A 16,215-nucleotide genomic window follows, 5' to 3' on the forward strand; every position below is an offset into this window, starting at 1 on the left:
AAAGTGCATGTCTTCTCTCCTTAAAACATGGGAACATTGGCATATACCTAGTCGGCATATTTAATTTACTTATAAGTCCCTGGTAATGTGAACTTTGTATGCCAAGGGCCTGTAAAGTAAATGCTACTAGTAGGCCTGCAGCACTTGTTGTGCCAACCACTTAAGTAGCTCTTTGAACATGCCTCATGCCTGCCATTGCAAAAAGTGTGTGCAGTTTTCAACTGCCATTTCAGCCTTGCGTTGTACTGCTTTGGCTTTATGGAATTTCCAGAAAGATATGATGCAAGGAATTTTAAGAATATTCATTACTGAAAGCTGTCATTTGGGAGTTGGAGCACAGAGATGGCTGGGACATTTTATCCTGTGAACAAACTTACATTAAACATTAAACAACATGCTTAAACTGCAGTGTGTGGAGCTCGTTTCATTACATTGTCGACGACTAGGAACTTAAGGACCCACAGGTGGTGGAGAAACGTCTCAACAGCCATCAGGACGTGTAAGAAAAATATTTAAAAAGGAAGATTGCTGCAAGAAGATATGCTTGCTGTAGCTGACTCCATTTCTGTCTCTGCCAACTGCTGCTGATTTGAATTATTGAGTAGTAGCCACCTCATCTGGCTGGTTCAGTGCCCTTCTTTCATGATTCAATGTCCTTCATTCATGTTTGAACATTTTGGAAATACAATTCATAGTTCAATGTGCCTTTTTAGATATGAGTCTACGCGTGTTTTGGCTAGACAGCCTTTTTCATGATTGCCACATTGAGAGACTAATTAGATCGAGCCACAACCTGCAAAAACATAACATGAAATAACCAACTGAGCCACGTCCACTAATTCACAAAATGGTTAGCATTGTATGATACTGCTTTACAGGTCGATTTCCAATTAAGATTCACTACAATCATGAATATCCCTTCTAAGGGAGTATTCTCAAGCTATTAATGATCACCAAGGGTCTCCAGACATTTTATTGCCGCCCAAACACCAGGTCGTTCTGAAAGTAGAAAGAATAACCTCCCTATTATAGGATATATCAATAATGTCCCTATACTTAGAGCTAAGAAGGGCTTTAATGTTCAAATACATCTAATGAGTCCAGTATCAACCACAACCCAACTATGTGGGTCCAAACAGGCCTACCTGTCAAAACAATCTTCTTGAAAACGCAATAATCAGAAAAGACTCTGAGCTCTCAAAACCAAAATCCTGGGTATTAAAAACATCCTGATTACACCTATTATCCAAACACAAATAAAACCAAGTTCTACCTTTTACAATATGTCCTCATTCTCTAATGATGTAAAGAGTGCGTCTCCAAAATGATACAAAAAATCGTCAAACTAAGAGTAAACCAAAGAGATTTAAGGTAAACAAAAAAAAGTAGATCGCCAGATGATAACAGGCAGTGCTTTAAATGGGCTGGTACTCTCCGGTACTGAGTACCGGCACTTTTTTATTTTGAGAGGGAGAGTACCGGCATATCTCAAGAAAAACGTAATACTTTTAATTGGAGAGTACCGGCACTTCTCAGAAACAAGCAGGTACTCTGATAGAGAGTACCTGCACTTCTATTTTTCCATTTAAAGCACTGATAACAGGCATTAATGGATAACCTCCCAACACCTGTTTCCATTCTCGGCTAAAAAAATAAGAAGATCCCAAACCCTGACCAGCATTTCCTATTAAATGAAAATGATTTTCGGCCCATTAGAAAAACCTCTAACAATTCCAGTTGATATCCGTCTAAAAATAATCATGGTAAAATAACCAGCACCACTACAACAAATGGTCCATGTCAATACACGGATGATTCCTTTTCTATATTTTGAGCACATTACGGAGCTCTCCTGTCGGGAGCTAACTACCTCTGTCATACATTCTTTGTGACCTTTCCTGCGCCCCTCTCACCCTCTGGAGGCTCTCACATCGCACCAGCCTTCTGGAATCCTCCAGCACGGGTCAAACCTGCTCCGAGTCTGTAAAAGGAACCATCACACTCTACCAAATCCTTAAATAACCGGATACTCAGGAGCGTTGTGTACTGACGTCCCGACGCTATACAAGTGTATCCTAAAGCGGCGGCTATTTTCACATGGGCCAAAAAATAAACTCCTCATTTCAATCAACCTCATCTACATTACTTCAACCTATTTAATGAATACATCACTCTCAACTCCTCTACCAATGGCCCAATGCCACATCTCATAGTAGGTCTAGGAAAGAAATGTTCTCCCAGCTGGGAGGGAACTCTTCGAGGTGTGAATTACATAGTTACAGACCCCTCCATCATGGCACCTAACTGAACTCTCTCAATGTCTCAAAAACGTATTAATTCATAAAATAGCAATGCCTCCTCTGCTATTAAAGCTGTATTTGGATATATCCCCTTACTTAATGCATTTAAACTACCCAGGTGAGCATAGCTAAAAAGATAATTTGGTGGCAAATTTCGACAGGACAACCCACAAGGATTGAAAGCAAACAGTTTATACCATCATAGATGTCCTCCTTACAAACCTTCCGCAGGATAAGCCCATGTTAACATCCTACCTGATAGCGTTCTCCAAGGGAATCTCGCCTTTCAATCCTATAATGTAAGTTAGAAGGGTAAAGATCCAAAATACCTCTAGTCATTTTCTATAATCAGCAGGGTCTTTCCTTGCTGGTATTGTTATTTTTTCCAAAAATATGCCATTTCATGCTATCCAGAGAATGTCCCTTTTCCAGAAAATGATTTACTAATGGCACCACAAGCTTTTTTGTATTGATGGTTGACCTATGCTCATTGAGGCGTATGTGATAGGCTCGGACTTGTCTCTCCCACATAGCCCTGCACACAAACACATATTAACACATAAACAACATTCTGAGTTTTGCAGTTGGTTATAGTATTAGGATATATAGTGTGTCCATTGTGTCTAAAGGTGTCTGTTTGTATTGCACTCTCACAGGAAATACATTAACCACACCTAAAATTGCCTCTCACAGGGTTACTCCCATCTATGGTCTTCTGTTAAAATCCCACACCGCTGTTAAATTACAATCTCACTAGTCTATCTCTAAGATGCGTTTTTGCAGTGATATGCGAACATAGGTTTTGGGATTTTCTCCGTGCTCTCTGAATCATTATTCAAGATAAGCCACTTAGAATTGATTACCCGACTGACTCTTTTATTCATCGCTGAATGCTTGTTTATGCAAGTTAGTTTTGATTCACTTTCCCTCTTCACATTGTTCAACAGATGATTTCTATCATTACCATCCTCTTTTATACAATTTTCTAATCAATCTTTATGGATACCCTCTCTCGAAGAATTTCTCCCTCACTACTGCAGCCTTCTCATCAAAATCACTCAGATTGCTACAATTCCGTCTTAATCCAAGGAATTGCCCAAATGGTATCCCCTGCTTTTGGCTTCTCAGGTGGTAACTATTGAAATGAAGCAAGATGTTCTGTGCTGAGGTTTTCACATATAGATCCACCTCAAGTCGCCCGCATTATGACGGATCCATTTATCCAGAAATTCTACTTTCTGGTAGTTGATATTTTCTGTAAAGGTCAGATTATGGTTGTAAAGATTTCAGGTTAATGGTTTCTTCCTCTCCTTCCTAGATGAGAAAAATATAATCTATGAACTGGGACCAATGAAGAACCGATTTGTGGAATGGGGCCACTCTATTATGAATAAATCTATCTTCAAAATGCCCCATTAAAATGTTTGCTATGCTGGGGGCCCAGGACTTCCCCATGCTGACTCCTTTTGTCTGCATGAATAGGTCACACCCAAATTCAAAGATATTCTCTGAAAAGTACAATTTAAAGTCATTCAAGTATAAATGATCAAGACGCCTCTTCCAAATAATGACTCATAAATTCTTCAACAGTGGCGAAAGCTGCCTCCACGGGTATATTACTAGAAAGTACCTCAATGTTCAATGTGACCAAAATCTGATTGGATTAATTAAACCTCAAACCTTCCACAGTTGTAATCATGTGTCTAGTATCTTTATATCTTTAATATAGTATTTTATACTGGGCACTTTGGGGCGCAAAAACAAATCCACATACTTGGACAAGGGTTCTCTTACCGATCCTGTGGTCGTTATTATCGGGCGCAATGAGGGATCTTTGCTATCCTTATGGATCTTTGGTACCTTGTATATGCTGGCCATGCAAGAGTTCTTAACATTCAGGAATTTCATGCTCCTTATTGCAGATAAAGCCCTCATTGAGGGCTTGCCTACTTAAACCCTTTATCTTCTTTGTCATTCTCTGGGTGGGATCAATTTTAATACTTGCATAATGCTCCTTGTTGTTGAGCATAACTTTAATTTTATTGATGTAATTATCAGAATCCATCACCACAATTCTTCCGCCCTTATCATTACTCTTTATGGTGATTTGTTCATTTTGCGATAAAGTAGTCAGAGCTCTAACTTCTAACCTTTCTAAAGTAGGCTGTGGCTTGGGGACACATTTCATGGCACCTTTAAGTTTGTGCAATATTGTCCTCTCAAAGACAGCAACCCCTTGACCTACTTGTTCTAATGTAGGAGTAAACACAGGGGGTCATGCCAAAGCATTCAAAATGTTTACAGCCTTGCCTTAGGAAAGAAAGAGTAAATGTCCTAATTTAATTCAAACCGATTGAATTTCAGATTGGGAATAAATTTAAGTGCCTTAGATAGTAATGACTTTGCAGCTTCACCTAAAAGTATCTTGAAGAGATTAAATATGGGAATACCCTCTATTGTCTCCAATACTGTCCATTCCTGGTTTCTCAGTATTGGTACCTGTTGTTCCGTGGGAAGTAATTCCCTCGATGTCTGGGCTGAACCCTCATTGTGTGCTCCTCATTGACCACCCTGCTGGCCTAAAAAAGGTGAACCAACTCCCCCTGCCTGTTCATGCTGTAATCTCCTCTCTGTATAATAAAACTGGTGTGAGCTGGCTTCATTCTATGATTCTGATGACTGAGAAAAAGTTAGAATGTTCTTGGTATAATTCCCTTGGTCATATGTCTCTCTCTCTCTTGACATTGACCTTGGGCATAAAGATTATTTGCCAAATAGGGATACGCCTTTTCTCTTTGTAAATGTCTTATATCTTTTACAGTTTGTCTGTCTTTTCCTTGACCAAATAATAATTGAAGGAGGTCAGCTCACTTTCTATCTTTTCCAATTTTTGTTTCACTTCCTTTAAAGCATTCAATGTTTTCAATTTCTCTCAAGCATCGCACTTACCAGGGCCAAAACAATCTGCCATTCTGTTTCTACTAATAACATCATCTAATCTCTGGAACAATGATTGCTTATCAGAGACGATTTTTCCAGACATTTATGAATGTGAACAAGTAGCCCAGGAATATTTCTTACCTGTGGGCCCTGTAGTATTATTTCAGCCCTCAGATACTTGAGCATTAACTCCCCAAGAAATTCAGTTCTCTGATTTTCTGTTTTAAAAATAATAACTTGATCCATCCCTGACTGTCCATTACTGTTGAACCTGTTCCCTAATTAACTGGCAAAACTCCTCATCGTTAATGTCTCCAAAATGCACACACATGCAACCTTTGTGTGTCTCCTCACTCTATCAAACTGTAGCAAACACCCACCTGTAAGGTGCCTAAAGCTTAACCCACACAGACAGGCTCTGGGTCAGCAAAACATGAAAAAAGGGACTTTCTGTATACACTTAGGCAGCGGGGCAGCGAACATGTCATGAAGTATCAGGGGAAACCCCCCATCCAGCCTATCAGTTTTTAAGATATTAATCTCATTTATTGTACCTCTTCATGTTCATATACTATATCAACATTTTTATTATAAATCACCACTTTCCATATAGTGCAGGTGTTACAAGAGGATACCATGCAAGCTGAAATTACATGCGTGAGTGGAGTAGTGAGGAAAAGAAATTGCACGTGTGCCCTTGTGGACGAGGAGTAGTGAAGAAAGAAAACTTTGCACGTGTGCACTCGCTCTGCCTGACTCTATTGCTGGTACGGAATTGCCTTGTGCACATTGTTGTATCCTGTTCTATGGACATGCGTATTGATGTTATCTGACATCAGTTCATGTAAAGGATTTGGTACGTGTGCATAACCAGTCTTCTGAAATGAAGGGAGTTAAAACAGGGATTGGAGCTAATTACTACATAAATTCAAATCTCTCACAAATTGACTATACGTTTGAAATGTATATCTTGGGTGTTTAATCAAGCACTGGTGGCTAGGGTGAACTTCTTTATAAGATGTATGTTCAACAATTAATTTTTGGGTATCATACCAGATCCTGGTGTTTACAAAACTATTATATTTTCTTATTTTTTGAGACATTTTTGGGTATCGCACAGGATACCGGTTCTTATAGGACTGTTATTCTGTAGTTTATATTTTCTTAATTTTCCTAGGACTTCATGATAGTGTAATTTCAGTTTGTTCTAAACTAATTTCTATGTAATAAGCAAAGTTTGCAGTGTCATAAACGTTGTAGTGTGATAGTGAAAGTTTTGAGATAAAAAATATCACTCCTCCACCATTTTTTCTCTCCACTCAAGGAGGCCCAGTAATTAAATGGCCCAAATGGAAGAAAGTATTTTTACACTATGCTAAAATGCGTGTTACCAACTTGAGCTTTGAAAGGAAAACCTCCTTACTACTATATTGCTTAGGTCCAGAGGTACAAGAGGCATTTTCACACTTATTTGATATTATTAAGAATGAAGCAGAAGGTTTAGATGAGTTTGACCGATGTATAAAAAAGTTGGACAGTCAATACTAAAGTTAACACTATACTCAAATGGTTTCATTTTGGTATGACAGAACAACATTCCCAAGAATCTGTAGAGAAATATATAGCAGATTTACACAAGTTAGGTGCCTCGTGTAAATTTGAAGGTGCCATTGATGAGCACATTCATGATCAATTTATGTTGGGTTGTAACATTGAGAAAGTCAGGGATGAATTATGGCAGAAAGATGGTACCAAACTAGGTGAAGTGCTATTGATAGTCAGCATGTGTAGATGTGATAAGGAAGAATAAAGAGGAATTTAGTTCAGCTACAGAGTCTCTCCAAAGGAAAAAAAATCTGATGAAAAGAATGCAGAGACTAAGAAGAAAAAAATCAAATTCAGTGAAATCGTTTTCCAATGCGATGCATATAGCGAATGATAAAAAATTTCCTGTCTGGTCAGTCAAATGTTGCTTCTGCTGGAAACTTGCTCATTACAGAAACTGTTGTAGATCACAAAACAAAATAATGAAAGTGAAGGAAGGAAGTCATGGAAGAAGATGAATGTGAGTATGATGGTATTCACTGAGGGGAGAGTGTTATCCAAATAGGACAAAAGGGCAAGAAAAGGCCAATTGATTGGGTGAATGTGAATGGATCTAGTGTACAAATGCTATTTGACTCATGAGCTAAAATATCCTTAAGTTTCTAAGAACCTTTTTCTAGAGTACTGTTGAATCAAGTCAAAGTATTTGCACGTGATATGAGACCTTTAGAATCTGGGGGGCAATCTTTAAAGTATGGTTATTTCATAGGAGAAACTGAGTGCAAAAATTGGTTCACAGCTGGGAACATATACATTTCATTAAGGAGGACAGTTTAATCAGTTGGATTCAATAGCGTGCTCTCAAGATAATGTTGAATCTGAATGGTGAACCACTCATAATATTGAAAAATATTGCACCACATTCAGTGGACTGTGCAAAACAAGACTTCAGTGATATGGAATGCGGGGAATCATTCAAAAGCAGCTGTAGAAAATGAATTGTATAATGATAAAACATTGCAGTTGTTACGTCAGGAATTTTCTGATGTGTTTTCTGAAAAACTAAGTTGTCAAACAGCTTATTCTATGAAATAGTGTTGAAAGAAAAGTACACTACCAGTGTGAGCAAAGTGAGAATTGTCTATTAGCATTAAGGCAAGCCATGTTAGTTGAAACTGATACGTTAAAAGTGGAGGGAATTGTCAATAAAGTACAAGCATCAGACTGGGTAGCACCAGTAGTAATAGCTCACAAAGCAACAGGTGATGTACGGCTTTGTGTAGACTTAAGAGGGTTGAACAAATCAGTAGTAGTTGATAGATACCCCCTTCCTAATGTTACAGAGATGTTGTCTCAATTGGAAGATGCAATTGTTTTTTCAACGCTGGATCTATTGTTTGTCTATCACCAGATCAAACTAGTGGAGGGTTCCATTAATGTTACCATATCCATCACTCCTTTTGGTCTCTTTAGATTCACAGGAAGGCCCTTGTGACCAGTGAATATGTAAAACCTAACAAATATCTTGTGAAAACCATTAGGATGCTTCCCATGCCTGAAAACAAAGATGAGTTGGTAAAATTCTTAGGTATGGCTGAATATTATGATACATTTGTTCCCTGTTTTGCTAGTTATACCTATAAGCTAAGATCATTGTTAAAAAATGGAGCAAAATACATCTGGGCATCTGATTGTATTTGTGAGTTTGAGGATATAAAAATGTTCCCTGTTTTGCTAGTTATACCTATAAGCTAAGATCATTGTTAAAAAATGGAGCAAAATACATCTGGGCATCTGATTGTATTTGTGAGTTTGAGGATATAAAAATGTTCTATCTAAAGCTCCCTTGTTGCAGAGCTTTAACCTCTCAGATGATTAGATGTTAGTCACTCCTGCCAGCTCCAAAGGGTTGGAAGTGGTTTTTAAACAAGGTCATACTAGTGGAGAAAAATACATTATGTTTATTTCCAGATGTTTGGTAGGTCCTGAATATAGATACTCTATTAACAAAAGATAAGCTTTATGTGTATGCTAGGCCATTAAGAAACTAAAAACAAAAAACCTGTGGGGAATTAGTTTTGTGGTGAAGACAGACCACAAATCTCTCAAGGATGTTTTTGAAAAAAAGTGTTAGATGCTATAACAAACCAGATTTGTAGGTGGGTTGTTTCATTACAAACATTGAACTTTGGAGTTGAGTACATTCCAGGAGTAGAAAATAGAACAGCAGGCTGTCTATCATGTTCAGTCACAGATGCACGAGAGACAAGAGATGAAGAAGAGGAATGGGAGCTGAATGACTACAATGTATGTGAGGTGACTGAAGAAATTATAGATGAATAGGAATGGAAGGAATTAATTAAGGCTGCAAATGTTTACAGGAGATTATTAAATTGATAGAGAATAGTTGGAGTTCAAAACAAGGAGTAACACAAGTTACAGTGGGATGAAATACTGGAATGCAGAAATCCGCTAAGCATGGGTTGGTGTGGAGAGGTACGTGGATTATACCTCCAAAGTGTGGGTGAGATAATTTTATGCAAGTAGCTCATGAAGGGCACCAAGACATATGCTAAACCAAAGAGTGGATTAGACTACATTTCTGGTGGCCTGGATTTGATGTTCAAGAAGAGAGGTCTATCAGAGAGTGTCAAGCGTGCATGTCTGGTGATAAGGTCTGCAAAGCAAGAGAATAGCCAGTGGTAGTGAGAGGTATTCTAGAACGGGCTTGGCAAGAAGCTGTGTTGGAACCAGTCACATGCAGAAGTGGACAGTATGTTACAATGTTAATTAATATGTTTTCATCGTGGTCAGAGATACATATATCTCAAAGCATAGAGACATGTAAGTTTATACTTTTTTTAAATGAAGTGTTTGGTAGGGTAACGGTGTACACTTGGTCTCAAGTAAAATGGAAGAATGTTTGTCAAAAAGGGCTATAAAACGTAGAAAAAGTTCACTTTACCACTGGGAATCCAATGGTATGATGTAAAGATTTAACAGGATTTTAAAGGAATCTAATCAGATTGCTAAAATGCAAGGAAAAATGTAATACAAGAAAAAGTTGACGCGTACCGGTTAACACCACATTCAGTTATTGGGAAAGTACCCTTCAAATTATTCAGGGGCAAGAAACCCTACTGTCTCATGTGCCCTATGTGAATTAATAATAAGGAAGTAGGAGCAAAAGTTGAGCAGGGTGAATAGAGAGAAAAACAATATGAGAAGGTGTTGAGAAGGAAAGATATATTTGATTCAAGATACACTACGTGCAAAACCACAATAAGAATGGGTGACTTGGTTAGGGTAAAGAAACCTCAGTTAGGTGGGATATTTTCAAAATTTTCAACTCCTCTTAAGGTGGTCAAATTGTTTTGAAATTCTGTAAAACTGGAAGGCAATTAGATTTGGAATTTTAGGAGAATCATGGTGCTTAAATGTAATCCTGAGGCAATGTTATTTCTGAGCACAAAAAAGGGAATGAAGAAGATATGCAAAGAGATCTGAAAGTGTTAGGAAAAGTGAAAGGTTGAAATGGAAACCAAGCTTTATGACAGACTATGAGGCTCATTACAAGTTTGGCGGTCCCAGTGGGGAGGACTCCACCGCCATGGCAGTCGTGTCGCCCCACCACCCTATTACAAATATTCCCCCGGTCTGACCTTGCTGACTGGTGGAAACCTTGAAATAGAGCATTCCCGCTGGACAGTCTGGCAAGAACAGTGCTATGAGATAGCACTCAGCTCTGTTAAAGGAGCTGAGTGCTGTTTCGTAGCACAGAGGGGGCCGACCAGAACTCTCAGAATGCACACTGGCACAGCAGACAGAGTGCATTCTGGCAGTGCTGGGCAAGGGGCCCCCTGTACTACCTTTCTGCAAGTCTTTTCATTGCAGACTCCCAGCCATGAAAAGGCTGATTGAAAAGGGGGGTTGTAATGAGCATGGCAGTGTTGAGTTCGTGCTACCATGGCTGATTACAAGCCCAACCGACATCATCCCATCAGGGACCATGTTAGCAGCAAAGACGGTGGTTCTTTGAGGGTCTGGCCACCAAAGTCGTAATATGGCAGTAAGACCATCAAAGCTGTGGTCGTTCGACCGCCACCACGAGTCTGGCTGTCTGCAGACTGCCAGACTTGTAATGACTCCCTAACTATAAATTGTAGTCACTAATGTACATGTTAGATCACTAATTTTGAATTATGTTATTTTCTCTTTTTGCTTTATCTTTACTTGATTTATCTTTTATTGATCTAACTGCTGTTTCTAGTGCTATACCTAATGCTAGTTTAGTAGTACCTATGTTTTTTCTTGCCCATTTGGAAACTGGGGAGATGTGTGGCATCATATGGAATTTTCATGTGAAGATTATGATGTAAAGAATTCTATCAAATGTTTGTTCCTGAAAGCTGTCAGTTGGGAGTTGGAGCACAGAGGTGTTTAGGATGTTTTATCCTTTAAAATAACTAACATTAAGCAACGTGTTTAAACTGAAGTGTGTGGACCACGCTTCATTACACCCAGCAAAGTAAACCTTTTGCCAGGGGCAAGCCTTCTTTTTTAATGCAAATATCACACCTGAGGTGGGTCCTAGGCAGCCCCAAAGGCAGGTGCAGTGTATTTAAAAAGTTGTATTTGTACTTCTAAGTTTTACAAGTCCTGGTAGTGAAAAACTCTTAAATTCATTTTTCACTACTGTGAGTCTATCTTTCTCATAGGTTAACATTGGGATTACTTTATTACATCTTATAAGTGTAATTCACACTCTGGAAGAGATAGACTTTGCGTTTGGTGTTTCTGGAATCACAATTTGAAATCCTAATTTAGGATGAAGTTGGATTGTAAATTTCAGTCCTGAATAATGCCACTAATAGAAAGTCAAGACTGATTTGCAAATAGCTCGGCCCAAACTGCGGTGGCATGAGCAAAATAATTGATGGATTAAACCCAGATCTGTGACTGGGGGGGAATGTTTGATTGGTTCCGGATTCCTTTCATCATTTGTGTTTGTTTGCTTTTGTTGCTATAAGGGTGCTGGATATGGCCAGACTTGGGTCTCCTGCTCACTATGCCACTGGATTCAAGCTAGCGTGGCTGATGAAGGGTGATACCCTGAAACCAGTCTCAGGATGCTTGTTTCAGGTCCAGGGAGGACCTGGCCTGCCAGTTGGGGCTGAACTGTTCCCAACGGGAACAGGTGGGATCATGTGTCTGACAAGTCTATTGTTGTTGCAAACACATAGTAAGGATGAATTGGTGAATGTTTAGGGGAGTAGTCTATAATATTAAACTGAGAAATATGGACATAATACTAGACATTGTAATATAAATATACACAAATGAATCCCCCTTCACCGCTGGCATTCTTTTCCACAGCTTCGCCCCTTGTCTCTTCGTTGTCTGTTTACACTTCCTCGACTAAACAAAGGCCACCAACTGTGTTTACTAAGAGAACTATCAGTGTGTAGGAGAAGTAAAGAACTGTATAGTAGAAGTGATGAAGTAGAAAGAAAACATAGATACAGATAGCAATGAAGAGGGGAGTTCGGTGGAATAGGGAGAGATGTACGGCGGAGACAGAAAGATGAGGTTGACCGAATGAAAACAACAGATGTAAACAAGATACAGAGGTAGTTAAAGACAGAGAGGCTGAGGTACACAGAAGGTTGTAGAATAAACTAGACATAGGGAGAAGGGAACATGGAATGTGGTGTGGTATAAGGAGGTAAGTTAAAAAAGTGACTTAGAGGGACACATATAACTATAGAGATATGCAAGGTAGAGAGACATATGAAACAGAGTGTGGAGAAGAATTAGAAGAGGGGTCAGATATAGAATGTTATGAGGGCGAAAGGAAGGTAGAGGATGTAAAAGTTAGAGAAAGTGAGTTCAGTAGAGTGAAAAGATGTTAAATGGAGAGAACGAGGTGCGGGAGGGAAAGAGATGTGAGGCTGATGCAGAGATAGAGTCAAAGAAAGTACATAAGGTACAGAGTTGTGAGGTAGAGACAGATGTGAGGTAGAGAGATTAATAAATAGAGAACGAGAGAGGGAGAGAGAGAGAGAGAGACAGAGAGGGAAGACTAGGAAAGTTGAAATAGAGAAGGTTGTGCAAAGGGAGGTGAAAGAAAAGGTAAGGATATGAAGAGGCAGAGTAAAAAAATAACAAGAAAGGAGTAAGGAGTAAGGTGTAAGGAAGTGATTCAGGTGAAGTGGGGCGAACAGAGGTAAAAAGAGAGACAGCGAGAGAGGAGGTAAAGTAGAGAGGCAGGGAAATAAGTTGTGCTGTAAATTGGGGGGTTAGGTTGTGAGAAAGGAAATAGAGGTGCGGTAGAGAATTGATGTAAGACAAATGTGAGGTACATAAATGAGGAAGATAGAGAAATTAGGTTAAGGAAGAAGATGAAGTATATAGAGTGAATAAGAAGCATTCTGTTGGACAGGGTCACAGCGTAGATAGTGACTAATGTGCTTTTAACAAAGATAGAAATCCGTTGTTTACGGAGCTGCTGTTTCCTTGCTCTCCGTATTCTTTCTTAGCTCTTTAAACATTGTTAATATTGTAAAATATATTTTATTTTTTATTGTGAATATCTAAATCTTACTGTATTAACATAGGGGTCACTGGGAAGCGGAGTGAAAATTTCTACGAATGCTGTAAAGAGCCATACCTCGATGTGACATTCACAGTGATCATGAGGCGGAGGACGCTATACTACGGACTGAACCTTCTCATTCCTTGTGTGCTCATATCAGCATTGGCCCTCCTGGTCTTTCTGCTACCAGCTGATTCGGGAGAAAAGATATCTCTTGGTAAGCAAAGAAGAAAGAAACACGTGAGATGTGCTTCATGGTTTCAAATCAACAGTCATTGAATATATAAAGGAAACATGTCAGGAATGAAGCTGCGCGCCCTGGGCATCCAATGTAACTGCATTCAAACACTGACATTTTATTAGAACGAAACACGGTATGTACAGCTATAAAAAGTAACACACCGCTAACTGATTACTGATTACGGTGCGCTTTCAATAATTTGGTTCGAAAAAGAGTAAACTAAATGCCCTAAGCTTATACATTTCTATTCAGATCCATCCCTTAGTAAGTCGTATGGTTAATTTATTTATTTCAGTTTAAAGTATACCTCACATCCATGGTTCATGTTTCACACATGGCACTACATACACTTAATGAAAGGCGTGTTTACAGTGGTATAGATGTTCAAATATGCAAATATGTGCACATGAACACTATTAATATTAATTCAAGCATTACTAACAGTATTTGTTTGGTATTGCTTGTGCCAGCCCATGCGCTCTCATTTGTCAGAGATATTGTATAAAACAAGGGGCGTGCAGCTCGACCATTGTTTATTATTCATTGGCTTCTCTGTCACTCCTACTTACTGCCTTCTAATTAGCCAGTGCATCCCGGCTTCACTTCCTCTTCAAGCTGGAGTATAAACCAAGTAGTGATTGCTTCGAGTTGATTGCTGTCCCTCCTCTGTTCGCTATGTGATTGAGGTACTATCTTTTTTACTTGTCTTTTGAACCCTTCCACCAACATACCCGTCTAGCCCCCCCCAACCCCGTTTATATGTTGCTTTAACCCCATACTCCCTCTGTCTTGTTTCGGCTCCACCTCTTCGCCTTCTTTGTTGCATCGAATAATGCCAACCTCGGTTATTTATTTTCAGATCTCACCCTCAAGGTTTACATGGCATTATAGGACAGCAGTACTTTAAATGGATTTATGGCAGTAGATGCCCTATCTTCACCGCCATAGTTTCTGTATGATACTTGTTGGAGTCACATCATTTCTGAGTAATGTTCTGGCTAAAAAGATTACCTACGCCCTCCGCTCTCAGACTCCCTTCTCATACTCTTTCTCTCATCACCGCAATTTATCTGCATAATTGGATCTGCCGTAACCCGAGAACTCAATAACGCCAGCTTCTGTGCGTGGTCCCTGATTTCTAAGATAATGAACCTGAGCTTTGCTGCACAGTGCTGCAGACAAATTGACACTGTGCACTGCCTGCCGTATTGATGGACTATTTGCAGGACAATTGGTGTCTTCCTTTGAGGGCTACACATTTAGTTCACCATCCCCATGAAAAAACAATACACACTGTGCATATGCACACATGCACACTCATCCACTCTCACACTGACACTGCTATGCCAAATCACAGACCACAGGTGTGAATGAACAAAATCACACACACATAACTGAGACATGGGCGCACCCATTACACGCACACTCACCCACTCATACACATTCACCCACTCACTCACTAGCACTGCTATATCACATAACCATGTGTGTGTGTCAACAATTTCATATCCTCGCACACATGACACATCCACAACCTCAGAAGCATTATTTAAAGAATGCTGTTTCCTTCGGCAACAAGACACAGAATAAACAGTGTGTAATCCCTTACCATCTGCAGAGTCTCACAACCAGGTGACAAACAGGAACACAGCAAGGTGCTAATAACAGCTTGTGCACCCTGTAATCTCACACAACTCTCCAGGATTCCAGCAACCTGTACACTAAATAAAGACCTGTTGGCTTCCGTGATGTAAGACAGGGAGAAGAACATGCCCAGGTCCCAACTCATCACACCCAGAGTCTTTTGTCTTTCTTACCCAGGTACCCCTCCCTAAAAATGCTCAGCTCTGCAGGATCCCAGAGGGCTATTAACTGTCACCCATTGTGTTGAATTCAAGAGTACTGCTATCAATAGTGTGGCAGGTGCAGTGTTGGAATTGGGTGTATACTCTACTTTTGAAGATTATGGACCTCACTCATACAGAACTTTCCTGGCATTACCCTGTGCCCCCTAACAACAACATGGTAGCTCAGTATTTATAATACAGTACACCATGGTGCTCGTTAGCACAACTGTGTCAACACTTTTGATGCAGTTGTGGCGCTTTGCTGGACTAGCATCAAAAATATTGACGCTAGTCCAGCAAAGTTCAGGGAGGCCCACTCAAAAGAGCCTAGTGTCAGGTTAAAGCCTGCCCTGGGCAAGCATTAAAAAATTAAGTTAGAATGGTGCAGTGAAATCTTGTAAATTTCACTGCAACATTTCTTTGGGCCTCCCTGCGGGGTAACGGCTCCCTTGCATACATTATCCCTGGTGCCGGTATAATGTGGTGCAAGTTTTTACAGACTGGCGCAATGGTGACACTGCGCCAGTTTGTAAATATGGCGTGGGGTGGAGGACTGTTTTGTGTGGCTGTAGCATAAAAAAATAACTACTACAGCGGCACAAGGGGCTTTCAAATGAGCCCCTAAGATTGCTAGCTGGTAGAGAAGGGGATTCTGAAGATTGAAGTATGATGTGAAGCTGTTTCACAGTGTAATGTATTAAGCTCATTATGTGACATTCTATGCTTGGCCAATGCCCTGCTGCTAGA

The 16,215-nt window shown here is 39.7% G+C and overlaps 1 protein-coding gene across 2 annotated transcripts in view; it reads left to right on the forward strand.

Annotated features, from left to right (window-relative positions):
- Window positions 1–16,215, forward strand: part of LOC138284016 (neuronal acetylcholine receptor subunit alpha-7) — a 459,428-nt gene that overhangs the window by 389,807 nt on the left and 53,406 nt on the right. For both annotated transcript variants that reach the window (XM_069222357.1, XM_069222356.1), the window contains exon 7: window positions 13,403–13,597. In XM_069222357.1, coding sequence (XP_069078458.1) covers window positions 13,403–13,597 — 195 coding nt within the window. The remainder of the gene's footprint in view (window positions 1–13,402; window positions 13,598–16,215) is intronic.

The sequence above is a fragment of the Pleurodeles waltl genome, chromosome 3_1, assembly GCF_031143425.1.
Source record: "Pleurodeles waltl isolate 20211129_DDA chromosome 3_1, aPleWal1.hap1.20221129, whole genome shotgun sequence".
Classification (NCBI taxonomy): Eukaryota; Metazoa; Chordata; class Amphibia; order Caudata; family Salamandridae; genus Pleurodeles; species Pleurodeles waltl.